The sequence below is a fragment of the Thermobia domestica genome, chromosome 14 (assembly GCF_964235325.1).
Source record: "Thermobia domestica chromosome 14, izTheDome1.hap1.1, whole genome shotgun sequence".
Taxonomy (NCBI): domain Eukaryota; kingdom Metazoa; phylum Arthropoda; class Insecta; order Zygentoma; family Lepismatidae; genus Thermobia; species Thermobia domestica.
The window spans coordinates 2,006,401-2,023,978 of record NC_137467.1 but is presented as its reverse complement, the minus strand read 5'-3'; the positions used below and the strand labels follow the sequence as shown (position 1 = coordinate 2,023,978).

Genomic DNA, 17,578 nt, shown 5'->3' with positions numbered 1-17,578 from the left:
TGCTGAAAAGGGCGCTAAATTGAAATCAAATCAAATTTACATTGAATTATTTTACGGTCCTGTTATTTTGAAACTCCACCTATACAGCACTATATTGAATTATTTTAGGTTATCTTCAAATTTACACTGTTCTACACTTCGTCGTCGCTTATTTCGTCCTCTCCTGCTGTGACTACATTCGGGGAATTGCTGGTCATTTCTGGGTTTACGATCTTCAGACTCGCTCGCAGACTCCTCACTTCATCATTCGTGTTCATATATATCGTTCTTTTAAGCTGTTCATTTCTAATTTTCTCTTTTTTCACACTTGGTATCAGTTTGTTAACTGTCGACCTCTCTTCCGTCTATTAAAATAATATGTATATTTAAAAACCTTAAAACATCTCCAAAGCAAAGGTCACGTGCAGAGCGAAACACTGAGAAAAAACATTACACGGTTAGTCGCGCGCGGTGGAAAGCACCGCAGAATCACTAAAAAAAACTAGTACTTAAACTAAACAACGGATAACGGAGTGATTGAGCAGGAATGTTTGGGAAGGTGAGGGGTAAGATTAAGTAGACGGAGATGTCTGTCGAACCAACAGAATGGACACACGATCAAAAATAATTTCCCTGCGGTGCTTTTGACCGCGGCGCGACTACTCGAGGGTTAAACAGTCTCTCTCTCTCTCTTAATATCTTGGCTATCACTAATACCATTTGGATCATAGGCATAACATATTTGGTTATGATGTGCCGGTCGACCTTCTTTAAGTCTTCCATCAAACACTGCAAAATTCATACGCTGCCTCCGCTATTCCAAATGGGCGTCTATTTACATTTTTCATTATATATTGATTAACACATCTTACTTTTAGAACGTTTCTCTTATATCGCAAAAGGATAACAATAAGAAAATTGCAGTAATGTAAAAATAGTTGTATACAAGAATGATTAGAAGACAAATTCTCCAGCTTGCAGCGATAATGGTGAAATATTCATCGATTTGCCTTGCTGTAAGAAGTACCACTGACATGACGAAAATGGAAGAAAGGAGACAACGAAATGAAAAAGTAAGGTAGAATAGTCTCTATGTTGGAACTATTAACGGAAATCGATATTAACCGACGATCATATTATAGATTCTTTTGTCACAAAAAAGGAAGATGTATAAAGTAATTACAGACTGATGAGGAAAGATAGAAAATGTATCAGGAAGTTACGTCAACGTAAATAGGACGAAAATGAAAAGGAACAATACATATGACAATTGTAAATAATAATTCAAACGGGGGTAATACGAGGGAAAATAAGTAGAGGAGATCTCTCTCCATTTGTTTTTTGGCACTTGATCATGGGATCCCGTATTCGTTTCCCGGTTGAACAACATTGACATTTAAATATATTACGGTGGTTCAGAATCTATTTCAATCTCTACGTCCACGCCTTATATAGATTCGATAGTAAAATAAAAGATAAATCTTCGGCAAACAAAAAAACAATAACTTTTTGTACTTCTGGTTTATTATCCCGTATCAGCGTTGAGGATATATGCGACGTGGACCTATAGTTTTATATGTAATAAAAAAGAGGTAATACGTCGATTAATTCCTGATCATGGATCAAAGTAATGACCACGTGATCCAAAGGGGTTTATGCACTTGTGATGTTATAGGATAAGGTTTTATTCTATATATTATCTGCATAAAAGATACAGCCATAAAATATTTTTTCAAGCCAAAAAGTATGCTTTTGCACAAAATTATAGTTTAAGTTTTAATTTTATAATGGATTAATTTGTTTAGGTTTAAATATAATTAGTATCATAAAGCAATATATATAACATACATATAAATAGTTAGGTTTGTAAAGTCATTGACTTAAAATAAACTTCCTCTGCGTGCGTTTCGTTCCTTTTCCTCTTCGATATTGAATGGAAGCGAGTAATACAAACACGCTAAAAACGTATTGAAATCCCATTCCCCGTTAGTATAAGTATTTTCCGAAAGTTTGGTTTATTTGCAGTCTACTTCTAAGAAAATATTTATACACAATTGCAAGGATCTGTGTAAAATAGTTATAAAGGTTTGCGAGACGTTCCCTCTTTCCCAAAAAAAAAAAAACTATTTAAGCTTACCAGCTCTCAACATGAAGTGTAAAAGTGAAGCAAAAGCAAGGATAGGAGTGGCGAAAGAAGCTTTTAGGAGAAATTAAGAAATATATTATGGGATCTGGAATAAAGAGTTGAAAAGAAGACTTATAAAATGCTCCGTGTGAAGTGTTGTGCTGTATGGGTCAGAAACATGGACATTACGTAAAAATGATGAAAAACAACTGGAAATTTTCGAAATGTGGGTATGGAGGAGAATTAAAGGAATTAGCTAGATCGAGTGGAAAACGAAGGAGAGGGTGTTAAAAATGGAGGGGGAAAAGAACAATTTTAAATATTATTAAAATGAAGATGAGAAACTGGTTGGGACCTGCGAAGGAAAAAACTGCTTCATGAAGTACGTGCTAGAGGATATGGTGGTAGGAAATAGAGGGAGAGAGACAAGGAGACTAAACTTAATAGACGATATCTAAACAAGGAAATCTTACGGGAAGACGAAGAGGTTAGCGGAAGAGCGTGGAGCATGGAAACTTATCAATTGCAGCAAGTAACCTGCCAATAATGTTAGAATAATATCATAATGATGGTGATCCTACTTGGATATGAAACTCCAAAACCCTAGTGTTTTGTGTAGTTTAGGTGCAAGGATAACATTTATAGAATCATTTTCTATTTCTAATAGTTTGGAAATCTGTCGAACGATAGATAATAATTCAACAGCTTTTCAGCATGTCCCTCCTAAGAATACAAATTTCACAAAATCATAGCCAAGGATGCTAGAGAAATATTTATACAAATTTTAAAAGGATACGTCTATCAGCTCCGGAAATCTACCGAACACCAAAATAAAATATTTAAGGCCTAATCTCATTTAATTGCACCAAAAGGTGCAAGGAGAATACTTATAGAAAATTTCAAGTTTCTACGTCCAATAGTTCCAGAGATATGGCCAACAACGAAAAATGAATCAAGCCTCCCACCATTCCGAATTAGAATAAATATTTCATGAAATATCGTCTTAGTTACGAATTATCATGCAAGGAAAAGAGTTGCACAAAATGTGATGGATTTAGGCCTTATAGCTTGTCAGATATGGTAATCAGAGAATCGGTTAGTTGGTCAGCGTATTTCCTCCTTCGTAAATGAAGCACTTAGAGAATTTTATGTTACAATTTTTTTAAAACGTTGCATTTTGGCGGCTTTTGCGCGTGTTATATCTTAGTCGTGATACATCATTTAGTGAGTCCTCGTCCCAGTGAAGAGATTTGGAAACAATGAAGGGTTTATGTTAAGGGACATAGTTATGAAAGTAAATTTTCTCGAAATGTACAATTTGCTATATACCACCTTTATGTTCTATGTGCTCCAAATTTAAAGTGCGTTAGAATAAATAAGCACTAATCTTATTAGAATGAGTAAATTATTTCTACTTTCTACCATTTATATCTATATTCTGCTTTAACCACATTTTATTATTTTATGTTTTAGTTCTCTTCTATTAATCTCTGGTATTTATCACTTTTCCATTCCTTTAATATGTATACTGGGAAATGAAACACTGTATACGCACAGTGTTTTTTTCTTCCACTTTTACGTTACCCCAGTAGTTTAGATGAGTATCGGAAAAATAGATAACTAACATTTATGAAATGAGTTGGCGTACGAGCATGTATAAACAAGTGTTTTGCTTTTGAATCAGTCTATGTTTTAAGGAACTATTCGTAAATATGTATTTGCTGCATTAACATTGTCAGACATTGAGGGAATTCGAGGTTAAGCTCCGTGGACTGTCTGGTTCTCACAAAATTTACATAACACTATCGGAAAAGTACAATATATATATATACTCTAAAAGAAAGGTGAATCTATGTCGAGGTTGTCCGTAAACATTTGCGCTATTACCGAATAATCACAATCAATTGTGAAGGAGTTTCAAGCCCTATTTCCTAAGGTTATTGTAAAATCATGATGAAATTTATAGTTGGAAAGCATAATATTGTAATCATCATAAAACTTGGTTTACGTTTTATATTGAAGGAAAACACGAATATACCCATATTTATAAGAATAGAACTAAAAAAAACTTTTTTTTAAATTTGGATAAAGAAGAAAGTAAAGAAACTGAGGGCATTATTTGGAAAGACTTGTTTCGTTGTTGGTTTATTACATTTGTCTTTAGCATTCTTTTCAGGATCGAAACACCTGTAGCAACGTGGGATCGGAAGCATAGGAGCATCCTCGTAATCTTACCCGAATCCGAAAGGCATATGGTAACCATATTAGTCATAAGAGAACTAATTGACTTCTTCATTACGAGATGGAAACAGAACTGTAGGTAACGGTGGTCAGAAGCGCTCAGATTACCGTGAAATTTTCATTATTCTGTTTAGAGAAGCACAAGTAAAGGAAAGGAAACTGTGAATAATGTAAGATGGCCTTAAGTTAGTGTCCGAAAAATTAGATTATCATAATTAACCCTAGAAAGGCAACCTGGGGACGCGGCAACACACGTGTGTTGACGTACGCATCTGCGCCTATAGTAAATAACCTAAATAGTTAATGATTTGTCTACCTTCAGTAATTGAGTAGTGATCAAAGTAGGAACATTTAGTTGTTGATTCTGCACATTATTTGTTTTTTATTTTATGCAGCTGGGTCATATACTACCCCAAGGTGTTCTTTTTGCTACGAAAATAGCATTGTTAGAAATTATTTCGAACTCTTTACGGCAACATATCGTGACTTCAATAAGTAAGGAATAAGTTAGAGAAATATCTGCAATACTGAGTGAGTGTAAAATAATCACTAAGTGGAAGATTTGGTAGTTTTTTTTCTATCACTGTGACAAACAACATGTGTGTATTGGTCACGCAGCTTATTGCTGAATATCGCTTTGTATTTTGTGGAAATTGTAAAGATGTGAAGTGACCTTCATTAATACTGTGAACAAATCAGAATTTTCAAAATTTGTGTAGCTGCTTCAAATAATTTAAGCAGTAAAAGAATATTAACATTTCTACGATTTTCACGTAATATAACTGATGAACAGAAAATTTTGTATTCTCCTACCTGGCTTTATATATAACAATAACTTAACCTAACCTAAACTAACCTAATTAGTTGCAAAAATATATGTTAGGATAGGTTAAAGTTGTACGTCGGTAGGTTTCCCATTACAAGATTACCGAAAATTTAATAATAAACCATTAACCCAATATTTGTGTTCAATAATCAAAACTGTTGTCAGACTATGAGAAATTTCACATATATAGGGTGATTTACACATGTTGTAGTCTAATCTAAAATAAATTAGCACATGGTACCAACTTTCACTCGACTGGTGTATACATTTTGTAATGGATCGTATATGACCCCACAGTGTACTTTGTGTCATGAAAGTACTATGGTGTCTTTCCAGGGCTAGGTAAATGTTAAAGCTGCCCATTGTGAAGTGAAACGAACTGATTAACAATGGTCCATAAATCAATGTGCGCAATCCATTAAAGAATGAGTCTCCAAGAATTGCATAATTCTCGTGATAAAGATGTGTTCTATTAACCAAAGTGGAAAATAATTTATTATCTTTCTACTTCAGTTATTTTCATAAAATTTTCAGGAAAATATTTTGAATATGAGATGGTCCTTAAGTCCTGGCGTTTTTGTTTCAAGTGAAAATTTTCCGTGAAAAACAAAATGTTTCGAAATGCATTTTTATGTTATTTGATAGAGAATTCTGTGCTCTGGAAAGTAGTTTTACTATGTTCGTGTAGGCAACGTTTTGTTCCTTTTAGGTCATAAAAAGGGGTTTCAAGTCGACAAAAAAAAAACATTTTCAGTACCTTCTTTTTTCCGTATTTAGTCGAGGTACCAAAACACAGAAGCTGGTCGAAGGATTTGTGAAGTGCATGTCAAACATATGATGTATTTTAGGACGGTTTAAAATTGATATAAGCGATTCAAAGACGGCAGAGTTGGTCTCAAAGATATGCATCGCATCGAACGCTACGGTCAGTTCAATAATTGACTGAATCAGCTTATTCACGAAGATCCACGGCAAACGACGAGGAAATTGGCAGAGATGATGGAATGTTCCCTCGAAATAATAAAGTGTCACATTCCCTTCATTGGAAGATGCGCCAACCCAATATTTGTAATGTAACTGTTATCATGAATGAATAAATGCCACATTTGCTCTTTCGGGATGTGTACTTTGAATTGTTTTACACAAAATGCTTCTAGTCTTAAAACTATTTTCAATAATTCTCATTTTTGAGTTCAGTTTATTTCCTATTAAAGAAACGATAACATGAAATAGAATGTACTTTTAGGAGAGGCAGTTACACAACTTTTAGGCCATACAAATATAAATCTATCCTGAAAGGAAGTAATTCCGTTTCCCCTTAACTAAAATCGACATTTTTTTTTGTTTTAAGGCACAGGGTCCTACTATGAATATTTACTCAAAAAGCCGCGACTGAACACAAAGATTTAGAGTATAGTCATAGCTGTGTATTTGATTGCTGAAATATCAGGACTAATTAAATAACAGGTCGACACTCATATCAAGTAATTTATAAAATAATTATTTTTTAAAAATAATATATCCCAAAAATGATATTAACTTATATTTTGGAAATGCCCGTATTATTTGGGATTTTTAGTTTCTTGGGGCGAGGGGAAAGGACATCCAGATGATATAAATCCGGGATTGTTTCTCGTAGTCCGGGACGTCTGGAAGTTCTAGTCTTAACTATTAATATTCACTAATATTGTCTAGGATAGAATTACCTCTGTTTCAGCTGCAGACACTAGACCTGATTCCAACGAAAGAAGTCCTAAAAGCACAGTCAGTAACTGTGATTTTGACATTTTTCGTTCTTATCGGAATGATGAGAAGAATGAGAAATACAAACTTCAGCACACGAGTAACAAGAATTGGATGGATTGGGTTGCTAATGTTTTATATACAGCATCTTCCGGTTCTTGTTATTTATATAAATGTGGCGTTCATTATGTTTATTACGCAACATCAGATACAAATATAAAATTTCATAGCTGCTAAACTATGACACGCATATGAAGATTAGAAGTCCTTCTACAATAATTTCTGTTGTTCTTCCAGTACCTTTTTTTATATTTCACAATGCTTATATCCGCTTTTACTAAGCTATCTTTAGAAAGTTTTGTTTTCATGGCTACATCTGCTTACGCGTTTCAGATACGATCTGTGCTTATTCCTGAACAAATTTCTATTATTTCCGTTTTGGATATTGTTATCAATGTACCAGGCTAAATAATGGATAAGCTCTCCAAGAACTAAAGAACAATACAATGACTTCGAGGCTGCATGTGTACATTCTAAATATGGCTTTCATGATGTGCAGCATTGCATAAATCTTATTTCTTTATCTGTTTGTAAATACATACTGCATCATTTCCCATATGTTTGTAACTTCCTTTCACATTCGTCTGAATCACTTTTATTATTGTACCTGGTAACGTCATTGTGCCTGTTAAATTTCAACAATATGTTAATTTGTGAAATACAGAGAATAGAATAAATGGCTTATTACAGTAGCTTTCCTTTACTCCTTGAACATTTATTGATAAGATCTTTGTACCATTAGAATTGTATTTAACAAACAAACACAACATTAAATATCACAGGCACTCCCTGTTCTTGTTTTACAGGCACAGTTTTGGAAAAGGTTGAGCCGCTGAGCGTTCAGTTTAATAAAAACTAGCTGAACCTACGCTATTTACACAGTGCACAGTTCTAACATAAGCGCGAATCTTCTCATTATATCTTGGGGCTTGCAAGTCCGTTTACGGCCACAAGTAAAGGATAGGAAGACCCTCAAAGGGAGTTAATTGCAATAGACAAACGTATAAATGTAGTATTGTAATGTTTAGAATGTTGGGATGAATCTGTGGAAAAATTTGATAAGTAATAGATGATACCAAATACAAATATTTCTCTTATAATTCCATATCCGAGTACCCCTCACTGTGGGTCCACAAGCCTTCGAAGTTGCCAGCTTGCAGTAGGGTTTGTCATTCAGGTTAAAGCAAAGTGTCTAAAATGTTCATCATCTCTCTTTACGTAGCTCCTCTACTGGTTCCCTATCACAAGAGTATGAATTTAAACGTCCTAGCGGCAATATTAAACTAATAGGATTAAAACGACACCTAAAATGTGGAATAGAAAAGTAAAAACTTTTTTTTTTTTTTTTTGAAAATTTGAATGAGAACTGGTAAATCTACACAAAATTTGAAATCGACCAGTGAGAACGGCACGTTTCTAGCAGTTGTGGGTTTCGAGATCTCATTATTTCGAGATCAAGATTGGTCACAAACATAAACTTTTCTTCACAACAAACATATAAACCAACACCATGGTAAAGCCCTATGAGGAGAACTATCGGAATGATATTCTCTAAGAGGGATCATGATAATGTGTTGTGTTGCTCTTTCTGTCTCTCTCTCTCTCTCTCTCTCTCTCTCTCTCTCTCTCTCTCTCTTTCTCTCCACATATATGGTCCAAATGAAATAAAATTGAAACGGTGTGAGAAATATAAAAACAAATCCTGTGGGTCTGAAGACTATATGAACATGCCAAAGTGCACAAGAACCTCAGAATCCAACATGACAGTAACAATGTTTGGTTTTGACTAAAATTCTTAGATAGGAACTCATAGTGTGTCCTACCATTAGCCTATAGCGCTTACTCTCAGAAGACTAGAATATCCAACGCAAGGTCGTTTGTTACAGAACATGGTAGTCTTATACAAATAATTTTGGAACATAATCACCAAAGAATTTACACGCCGGTTTAAAACTAGACTAGATAATGGCTTGTAAGGTGAACGAACGACTGGCTCACCCATCACACATAAAGATGAAGACGACCACTGTAAACGTGTTAGAAGAATTGCTTGTAATATAGTATTAATTGGCAGAAAGAAAGAGAAAAAAAACGTGAATGTTACGATAAGAATTTGAAGCTAGAATCATAAACCATTTGGTCGTGTAATGTGTAGCCATAGGACAGACTGTTTCGTACCTGTATGAAGTACATTTGCATGGAGTGGCTAAAAACTGGCGTAAACTATCTAAAACTGAAATATATCAAAATATATTATTTAAAATAGATATATGTAGTTAAAAATTACTTCCTGTTAAGTATACTGTAACTTTCTAAATTCTGATCGATTTACAACTTATTATTATTATTATTATTATTATTATTATTATTATTATTATTATTATTAATATTATTGGGTGAATATTTTGCTTTCATTAATGTTACTATAATTATGATGTGTTAACATATTCAAAATTGTGGTTGAGCTCATCTGTGGCTAAGTGGTTAGCATACGCGTATTCGGCGCGGGAGACCCCGGTTCGATTTCTGGCGGGAGCTCATATGGTTCGGATTCCACGTTAACCAGTAGGTCCACGTCTCATATAGCCTCGCTGCTGAAAAGGGACGTTAAACTCAGAATCAACTCAAAGTTGTGGTTTTTAAGATCTTTTTAAGCAAAGAGGGTTGCAAATAATACCCTTGCATAGGATGACAAGCTGCGTGAGGCCGAATATTGTACGGACAAGTACGCATTAGTGTATTGCACAGACAGAGTTTGACAGTTGTTATCTTTCTGTTCGAAGAGTGCTATTGTACGACCTTTTGTAAACAATATTATTCGTTCAGTTCCTGAACACTGAGGGACAAATGAACCGGAAAGTGAGCCTGAAACTTTTCAATTATTCTTTAGGAAGTGATATTCTTAATGTAAAGGTGTAATGTACCTAGGTAGAGTAATGGTGATATTGAATTATTACTTTAGTATATCTGAAATATATTCCTAGACCGCAGAACCTATAAATAAGACAAAATACTGCTATCCATTTCATTTTTAGTGTTTCCAAATTAAGAAAAGAATTCCATATATGAAGTACAGTACGTGCTTCATAATCTGGCTGTGCTCTACTCCAGTTCATAAAGTAATTCGGGGTTTACAAATGGGATGGTAACCAGTAACATTGGTCACATTGTCGGGAAAACAAACATTTTGTTTACGACCCATGGTTATGAAGGCAAGGCCAAAGGAGACGGTGATGATGAGAAATGGATCAAATGGGGGAATGAAGAAAGTGGGAGGAAACGGCAGGGACGCGAGAAAACCCACGCAAACGGTGTTTGTCCACCACAAAGTTTACTTGGCACGAGCTGGGAACGAATCAAGAATCCCATGCAACAGAGGTGAATGCTCTATCACTGAGCCACCGCGGCCTCCAGGGAATAAGAAACGGTTAGATTACAATTGTTATAATTGAATGTCAATATTTCGAATTTTTTAAGGTTAGAAACATGAAGTTTAGTATATAGATTTCTTATTTAAAATAATTAAAGATTTCTGATTTTTATTATATTTATCCTCAGAAGAGAAGAAAAAAGGTGTGTAGAAAAAGTTTTGAGGAAATAATTTAATCTATTCGAAATAAAATAGAGTTTGTCTGACTGTGTGTCTGTCTGTTTGTCAGTGTGTGGCCTGGGGACCAGGCGAGTGGACCGAGTGTTACCAAATTTGGGTCAGGGCACCTTGGGTCAGGCCCCAGACCAAGATGAAGCGTTTTTTGTTTTAAATTTCGAACCAGGGGGGTCGTTTACCGGTACATGTAAAACTAGTAGAAAATGAGCGATGCTAGTGTCGAATCTAAGCTTTCGCGTCACTGAGATCAATAGTGACACTTCTATTAGCTATGACTTTCAAATTCAGCTACCATTATGTGCTGGCCGGGGTTCACCTGCTGGGGGAGGGGTTACCGAGATATGTAAAAATAATCTAAAATAACTTATATTGCTGTAAATCCATAGTTGTCGCGGTTGCTGAAATGTATGGTGATACTCCCACAGGAGCATGAAAGTTGGTATTTAGGCATTTAATTTAAAATAATGAAAAATGTGTTTAAGCATTTGTAGATATGTAAAAGGGAAGAAACAGGCAACAGAAAGAGGATTGGAAGAGATTTGTAATTGTTAATAGAACATGGTCATATCTGTAAATTCCTGAAGAACAAACATAATAATTAAAGATGTGTCTCGGCGTTTTTTGATGTTCCCGCTAGAAGGGAAGAAAAAAGCGGGTAGAGAAATTTCTTTCTCGTATTTTCCTTAGTTCTGGCTTCCAGCAGATAACGATCGGGTACCGGCTAGAAAAGGCAAGAAAGAGAGAAATTTTGGGAACTATCACCAGCCACTTAGAAAATGGTAACTCTAGGAGAGCTAAACAAATCTATTTTGTACTTTAAAATCTTGCGTTCCCAACGGTAATGAGTGACTTTCAAACGAAAGTTGACAAGGTATAAATCCCAAAGTCGATGGGTTATTGGTAGAAACAAATGTGTCAACATAAAGTATTTTCACGTCAATAAGCTTCTACATGAGTCAATTTCTATCTCCTAGGTTGTCAAATCTTGCGTTTTCTCTTAAATATTACCTTTTCCTGTTACGTTCTATTTATTCCGTAAAACGATCTCTTCCTGTTTTTGGATCAAAAGATCCAATGTATTCAACATCGCTAGAAACCAAGAATTCGTCAGGAAATTCTAAAACAAAATGTACAGTGCGAGAACCCAGAAGGAACAAATCGTGTTTAACTGGAAATATGGCGGAGCAGTGTATCAGAAGGATTCTATTGATTATGATTATGGAAAAGTAAATATAAATGTAGATTGTAATGTAGAGCCGGATCCTGTAGATGTGTTCAAAAAAACTTGTGATTTTAATGGTTTGGTTGCACTTATTGTAGAACAGAGTGAGTTATATATGAAGCAAAAAAGGCATTCCTGTCCAAACTAATCTGCAAAAATGCGTGCTTTCTTGGGAATGAATTTGGTAAGGAGCTACCACGTTGTTTCGTCGTTGAGAGGTTATTGGTCTACTGACCCTGACGTTTAAGCGCCATACATAGCAAATGTGATGCCTCGAAGACGTTTCGAATTAATCACTGCATTTTGCGAATAATGAGGAGATGCATTCTAGAACTGACCCAAATTATGACAGAGCATTTAAGATACGACCTGTGATCAATCATTTCAATCTCTGCTTTCAGAAGGCAAGAAATGCAAGCAAGCAACAATCCATAGATGAACACATGATCAAGTTCAAAGGACACAATATAATGAAGCACTACATAAAGAGCAAACACATAAAATGGGATTTCAAGATGTGGTGCGGATATGACTCAAAGACTAGTTACTTGTATCAATGCGACTTCTACACGGGTAAGAAAACTGGCCCTTACTGTGGACTAGGAGAGAGTGTAGTCATGATGCTATCGAAACCTATTGATAACTTATACTATGAGATCTACATAGTCAATTTTTCAACTCTCCTTTGCTTCAAGTGAACATACAAAGGAGGCAGATATATTTGTGTGGAACAGTGCGGATTAAAAGAACATATACACCAAAATCTCTAAAGAAAAACAAGGACATGGAACGAGTGGAAAGTCAAATCTTGTCATCAAATGGAATAGCATGTGTTAAATTCATGAATAGCAAATCTGTGGTTCTGCTTTCAAACTTTCTGCATTTCAATGAGGTAACAACAGCGATCAGAAAACAAATAAGTGCAGAAAAAATACTAGTCTCTTGCCCTGAAATAGTCCCTGAATATAACAAATATATGGATGGTGTTGATCTGATGGATCAGAAAACGGTTACCTTCGAAGTCGACAGTCGACAGAAAATCCAAGGTGAAGTACTACTTGAGAATCTTTTTTGATTTGTTTTATATATCAGTGAACAACGCTGACTGTATATATACGCTACTAAAACGGAATATGGATCCTTCGTAGAAGGAAATTTCTCCGCTACAATACAGACAGATCATAGCAAAATTTCTCATTGGGAATTACACGAGCAGGAACAAAAGGTTTCTAACAGGTCCAGTACGAAGCAGTAGGAATATGTTACCAGCTCCAAATCCAGATCATAGGATGGTAAAGGCGCTAAAATGGAAAAGGTGTGCCCAATATGCAAATGACACGATTGAAAATAGGACTAACAATATGTGTGACATGTGTGCTGTTCATTTATGCTACAAATCATCGTGGAATTGCTTCGATGCTTATGATTCCTAAAGATGAAAGTGTACAAATTTAGAACACATTCAGTGCATCATATATATTGCCTATGGATATGAGTGATAAATATTTCCATGTTTCGATCTATATGAGTGATCTATACACTTTCGCTGTCTTCGCTGCTTGAGAGTGATCCAAATTAATCGAAAGCTGTGCATCATCTTCCGCGCGAATACTCCGGTAACATTAGTTTAGGTTCTTGTTATAGATATAGTCCGGTAGATCACCAGTTAGACGACTACTGAGATTCCATACATTCCTATCTAATAACATTACTAATCAGCCATTAATTTGTACATTTTATCAGCTACTTATGTATTTTTAGGTATAAGAGTAACTCTGTCATTTATATAAACAAAACTTGTACCGCTAACATTTTGCATAATAATAATAATAATAATAATAATAATAATAATAATAATAATAATAATAATAATAATAATAATAATAATAATAATAATAATAATAATAATAATAATAATAAAACTTTTAAAATACTTATGAAAATAAGAACGACTTATGCTTCATTATTTTGAAAACAATCCTTTATCGTTCATAGGAACATATTTGTCCCAGGCCATAACAAGATAGCCATTGGTGCAGTAAACTTGTGGTATTGATTTTTGGAACTTAGATATTATATTTAGGCTATATTACTCAAAAATACATTTTTAAGAATAGAAACCTTATGGTCCTGAAGCCTAGACACCTTATGGTCCTTTCAACATCAAACCAATATGACACCAGAATCTGCTGCTTAACGCTATATCGAAACCACATGATCTCCCACCTGCAACTGTAATATACGATTATTAGTTTTATGTACTGCAATTAATTTTAATGAAATTGCATATTTTTCAATTAAAAATATTCTGCATTACTATATGAAACCATATACGTATTTGTTACAGGATTATTCAGAATATCACATATCTTCTACTTTACCCCCTAAATTCGTATTTTTCCCTTTTAAAATTCCGGCAACGCTACTCCGGCATCCATAGCATATTTGATCAATCGTCTGCTGCACATTGACGTACGATATATACTATATACTCGGCGCCTGCAGCATGCAAAGTTCTGTTTGGTAGAGTCTTTACATAATGTAAAACGGAGTTTCAACTCTTGATCTTTTATTATAAAAAGAATTGTTTTATTAAAATATTTACATGTTTTATTAAAATATGTACAAAGTTTTTTGTAAGTCTTTTCTCTAACACGAGAGGGTCCTAAAAGCTGTGGCTAAAATCTGATTGCCACATAGAACATCTGATAGAGCATCGTGGGACATGAAAATTAGCAAAATTTAAGGGGCTATGGAGCGGAATATCATAGAATTATGTACGTGTAAAATAAATATCTTGAAAACCGCTAAAGCAATCAAAACAGTAGTTACACAAAAGAAATGATATTTACTTTAAACTTATATAATTCGGTAATATAATGTTTTGGATACTCAAATTTTGAAGCCCCCTATCTCCTATCTTTCTGTTCCATAGGACCTTAAATTTTGCGCATTTTCATTTCTCGTGATGCTCTATCAGACATGCTATCCGGCAATCAGATATTAGCTACAACTTGTTCGACCCTCCCGTGTAAGATGTATTTAAGAGTACAATAAGTTTGATGTTCCTCGGCACACAACGTGGCTTCCGAATAGGATAATTGTCCTAATCCACCGTGGCCTCAGATAGGGATCGCTATTTCTTTTTAGTTCATAGCAGCCCCAGGAGCATGAATTAGAAGGAATCTCCGTAGCCCATGACGGCCTAGGAAGAAGGTTTAGGTAGGGAAGCGACCAGCTTTGAACTGATAATTTCCTCGTCTGTGCTCTTCTTTTATAAGCATCTTCTTGGAGGGAGGACCCATAAAGGGTGAGTCGGCTTTCTTCGTTAGTTTTTCCGAATCCTTTTCGTTTCTCCCAGGTGCCGTCTCTTTCCGTTGTCTGGTAATGTTTGTTTATGATTTTTTAAAAACACGTGTTTGTAGTAAGAAAATGTGATTTGCAATGCGTGTGGGTATGGATCATTACAATACATATACACGTAAAAAGTTCATACCGCGTGTATTAAAAAACCATAGCGAAAGGTCAACTCCGTTATGATTAAAATGCAATGAAATGAAATATCTCACTTTAACGTCCTACAGTTAAGTCCTGTGGACTAAGGGAGGGTAAGGTAAATGAATGACAAGGAAGAACTGAGTGGAATGGGAAAGAGAAGAAACGAGGGTATCCCAAGAAAAGCCACAAGCACAATGTTGTCCAACACAAACTTACTTCGCCGGGGATGGAACCAGAGATTCCACTCACCAGAAGTAAGTGATCTACTGCTGAGCTACTGTTTCTCATGTTATGATTTAACCCTTTCACAGAGGAAGTCGACTTTTGTCGACAGAACCAAATTTCCTTAACATGCGAATGTTGACTATAGTCGACGTGTTAAAATTTGTTTGTCCGTATCTTGGCTTTGTCGAGAGTAGTCGCCAAAGTTGTACCGTTAATTTTTGTTTGTGTTCTATTGTTTTCGATAAACAATACATATCACACAGAAAACCTTTGGCGACTACAATCGACGAAACCAAGATACAGACAAATTTTAACACGTCGACTATAATCGACATTTGCAGGTTAGGAAATTTTTTTTTCCGTCGCCTTCCACAGTGAAATTGTTAAAGATACGGAAAGTTGTTTGCTGATTTCCTATCTTAAATAATGTTTTTGTTAATTACACCAGCTATTTAGACTCCGTATTAGCTAAGCTCAACCTGTCAAATGAGAAGAAACAATACAGTCAGTTCACCAGGCTGTTCTCTTGTGCCCTCACCACGACAACCATGTGGCATTGTAAGGAAATGAATTTGAGATATATTCTCTCACGCCACAAAGTGGTCGTTTATCATGTCATAAGCGTATATCCAAAAGATTTAATTATCATAAAGAAGTTATACACATATTTACATGAAACGTTTTGTGGGTAATCAGTGTCATTTCTATGCATACTTGTCCAAATATCAAATACGTGTCTGAAGTATTTTTCTTTACATAGCCTGTAAAAGACATCAACCTGGATGATGAACAAAATTGAAGCCCGAAGTGTCATAAATTTCCTCCATTTGAAGGGCAACAACGAAGGCCCTGGGAAAAATGTGTGACTCTGCAGGAAAACTAGGTGCAGGAGAACTAACTTTGACGAATTACAGTGAGTATTGTATGCTTTTTCCTTCATAGTGACAATTAAAACTTTTCGATACTTCTTCGTATATGAGTGCTCTTACTCTCCATTCGATCGACCTTCTGAACGCGTACGATTTGTTTTCATTTAACATAGAGTGCGTTATCAGTGTGAAGTCAAAAGGCTGGTACAATTAGAGAAATCCACTCTTTTAGATTGCGAACCACCAGGGGCGCAGGAAGACAATTTTCTCGGGTGGAATCTCCATGATTACTATATTATGTCTGGTATTTCTGGTATTTGACATACGTGGTTTACTATATTATGTATACATTTTCGTGAGTCAGAGGGTCTGCCCTATCCACCTTTGGGCGCCCATGGGAACAACTTGTTTACAACAACTTTATTCTCTTCCTACCTTTTTGTTGTTTATTCTTAGCTATTGCCGCGGCTTTTGGTACACCCGTTTTAGTACTAGGTATGCAATATGTCCAAATCTAAACTTTAATATTCAGTAACAGAATATTTCAAGGTTAACACCGCAAACTATTTCAAGTGTTTATTTTCTCTATCTTTTTCTGAATTTCAATCAAGATCAGTTCTTATAAAGAATTGGGTATTATTATATTTTTGTAATTGATAAGTAAATGAAAAGTAAAAAGCCAAATCAGACGTATGAAAACGAATCATTCGTTATTTCTAAAAGGCAGGAAACTTGGAAACATCCGGTAAATGAAGCACTCAATAGGTTGAATGCCACATCCATGTAGCAAAAGCGAAATAAAAATATGATGGTCATAACCAAGATATAAAAAAACATAATATCTGTAGATAAACCTATGAAAATTCATTTGTATTGTATTGTATTTTATGTCGTTCATAAAACACATCTATGACAGACACATTTATCATTCTTCATTCTGACAAGGGATGTGCGTGACTTCGAACGTTCAGAACCGCAAAACAATATGTTTTGAATACACACAAAGTGCTCACCCCAGACACAGTGGTATAAGCCCTTCGCGTGCAATCCTACACGTCTTGCCAACGAGAGCTATTTGTATAGTCACCTATGTAAGGTCTAAGAGAGGAACTTCGGTAATGCAAAGAAACAAAATATCGATGTAATAGGACCATAACCACACACATTTCAATGTCGTGACCGA

General features: G+C 35.2%; 1 protein-coding gene across 1 annotated transcript in view; it reads right to left on the bottom strand.

The window, feature by feature from the left end:
* The window catches only part of LOC145670549 (uncharacterized), a 56,547-nt gene extending 49,524 nt beyond the window's left edge, over positions 1-7,023 (bottom strand). Inside the window, exon 1 of the mRNA XM_081739355.1 lies at positions 6,878-7,023. Within this exon, the coding sequence (XP_081595481.1) occupies positions 6,878-6,958 (81 nt within the window). The 5' untranslated portion in view covers positions 6,959-7,023. The remainder of the gene's footprint in view (positions 1-6,877) is intronic.
* Between the last annotated feature and the right edge of the window lie 10,555 nt (positions 7,024-17,578).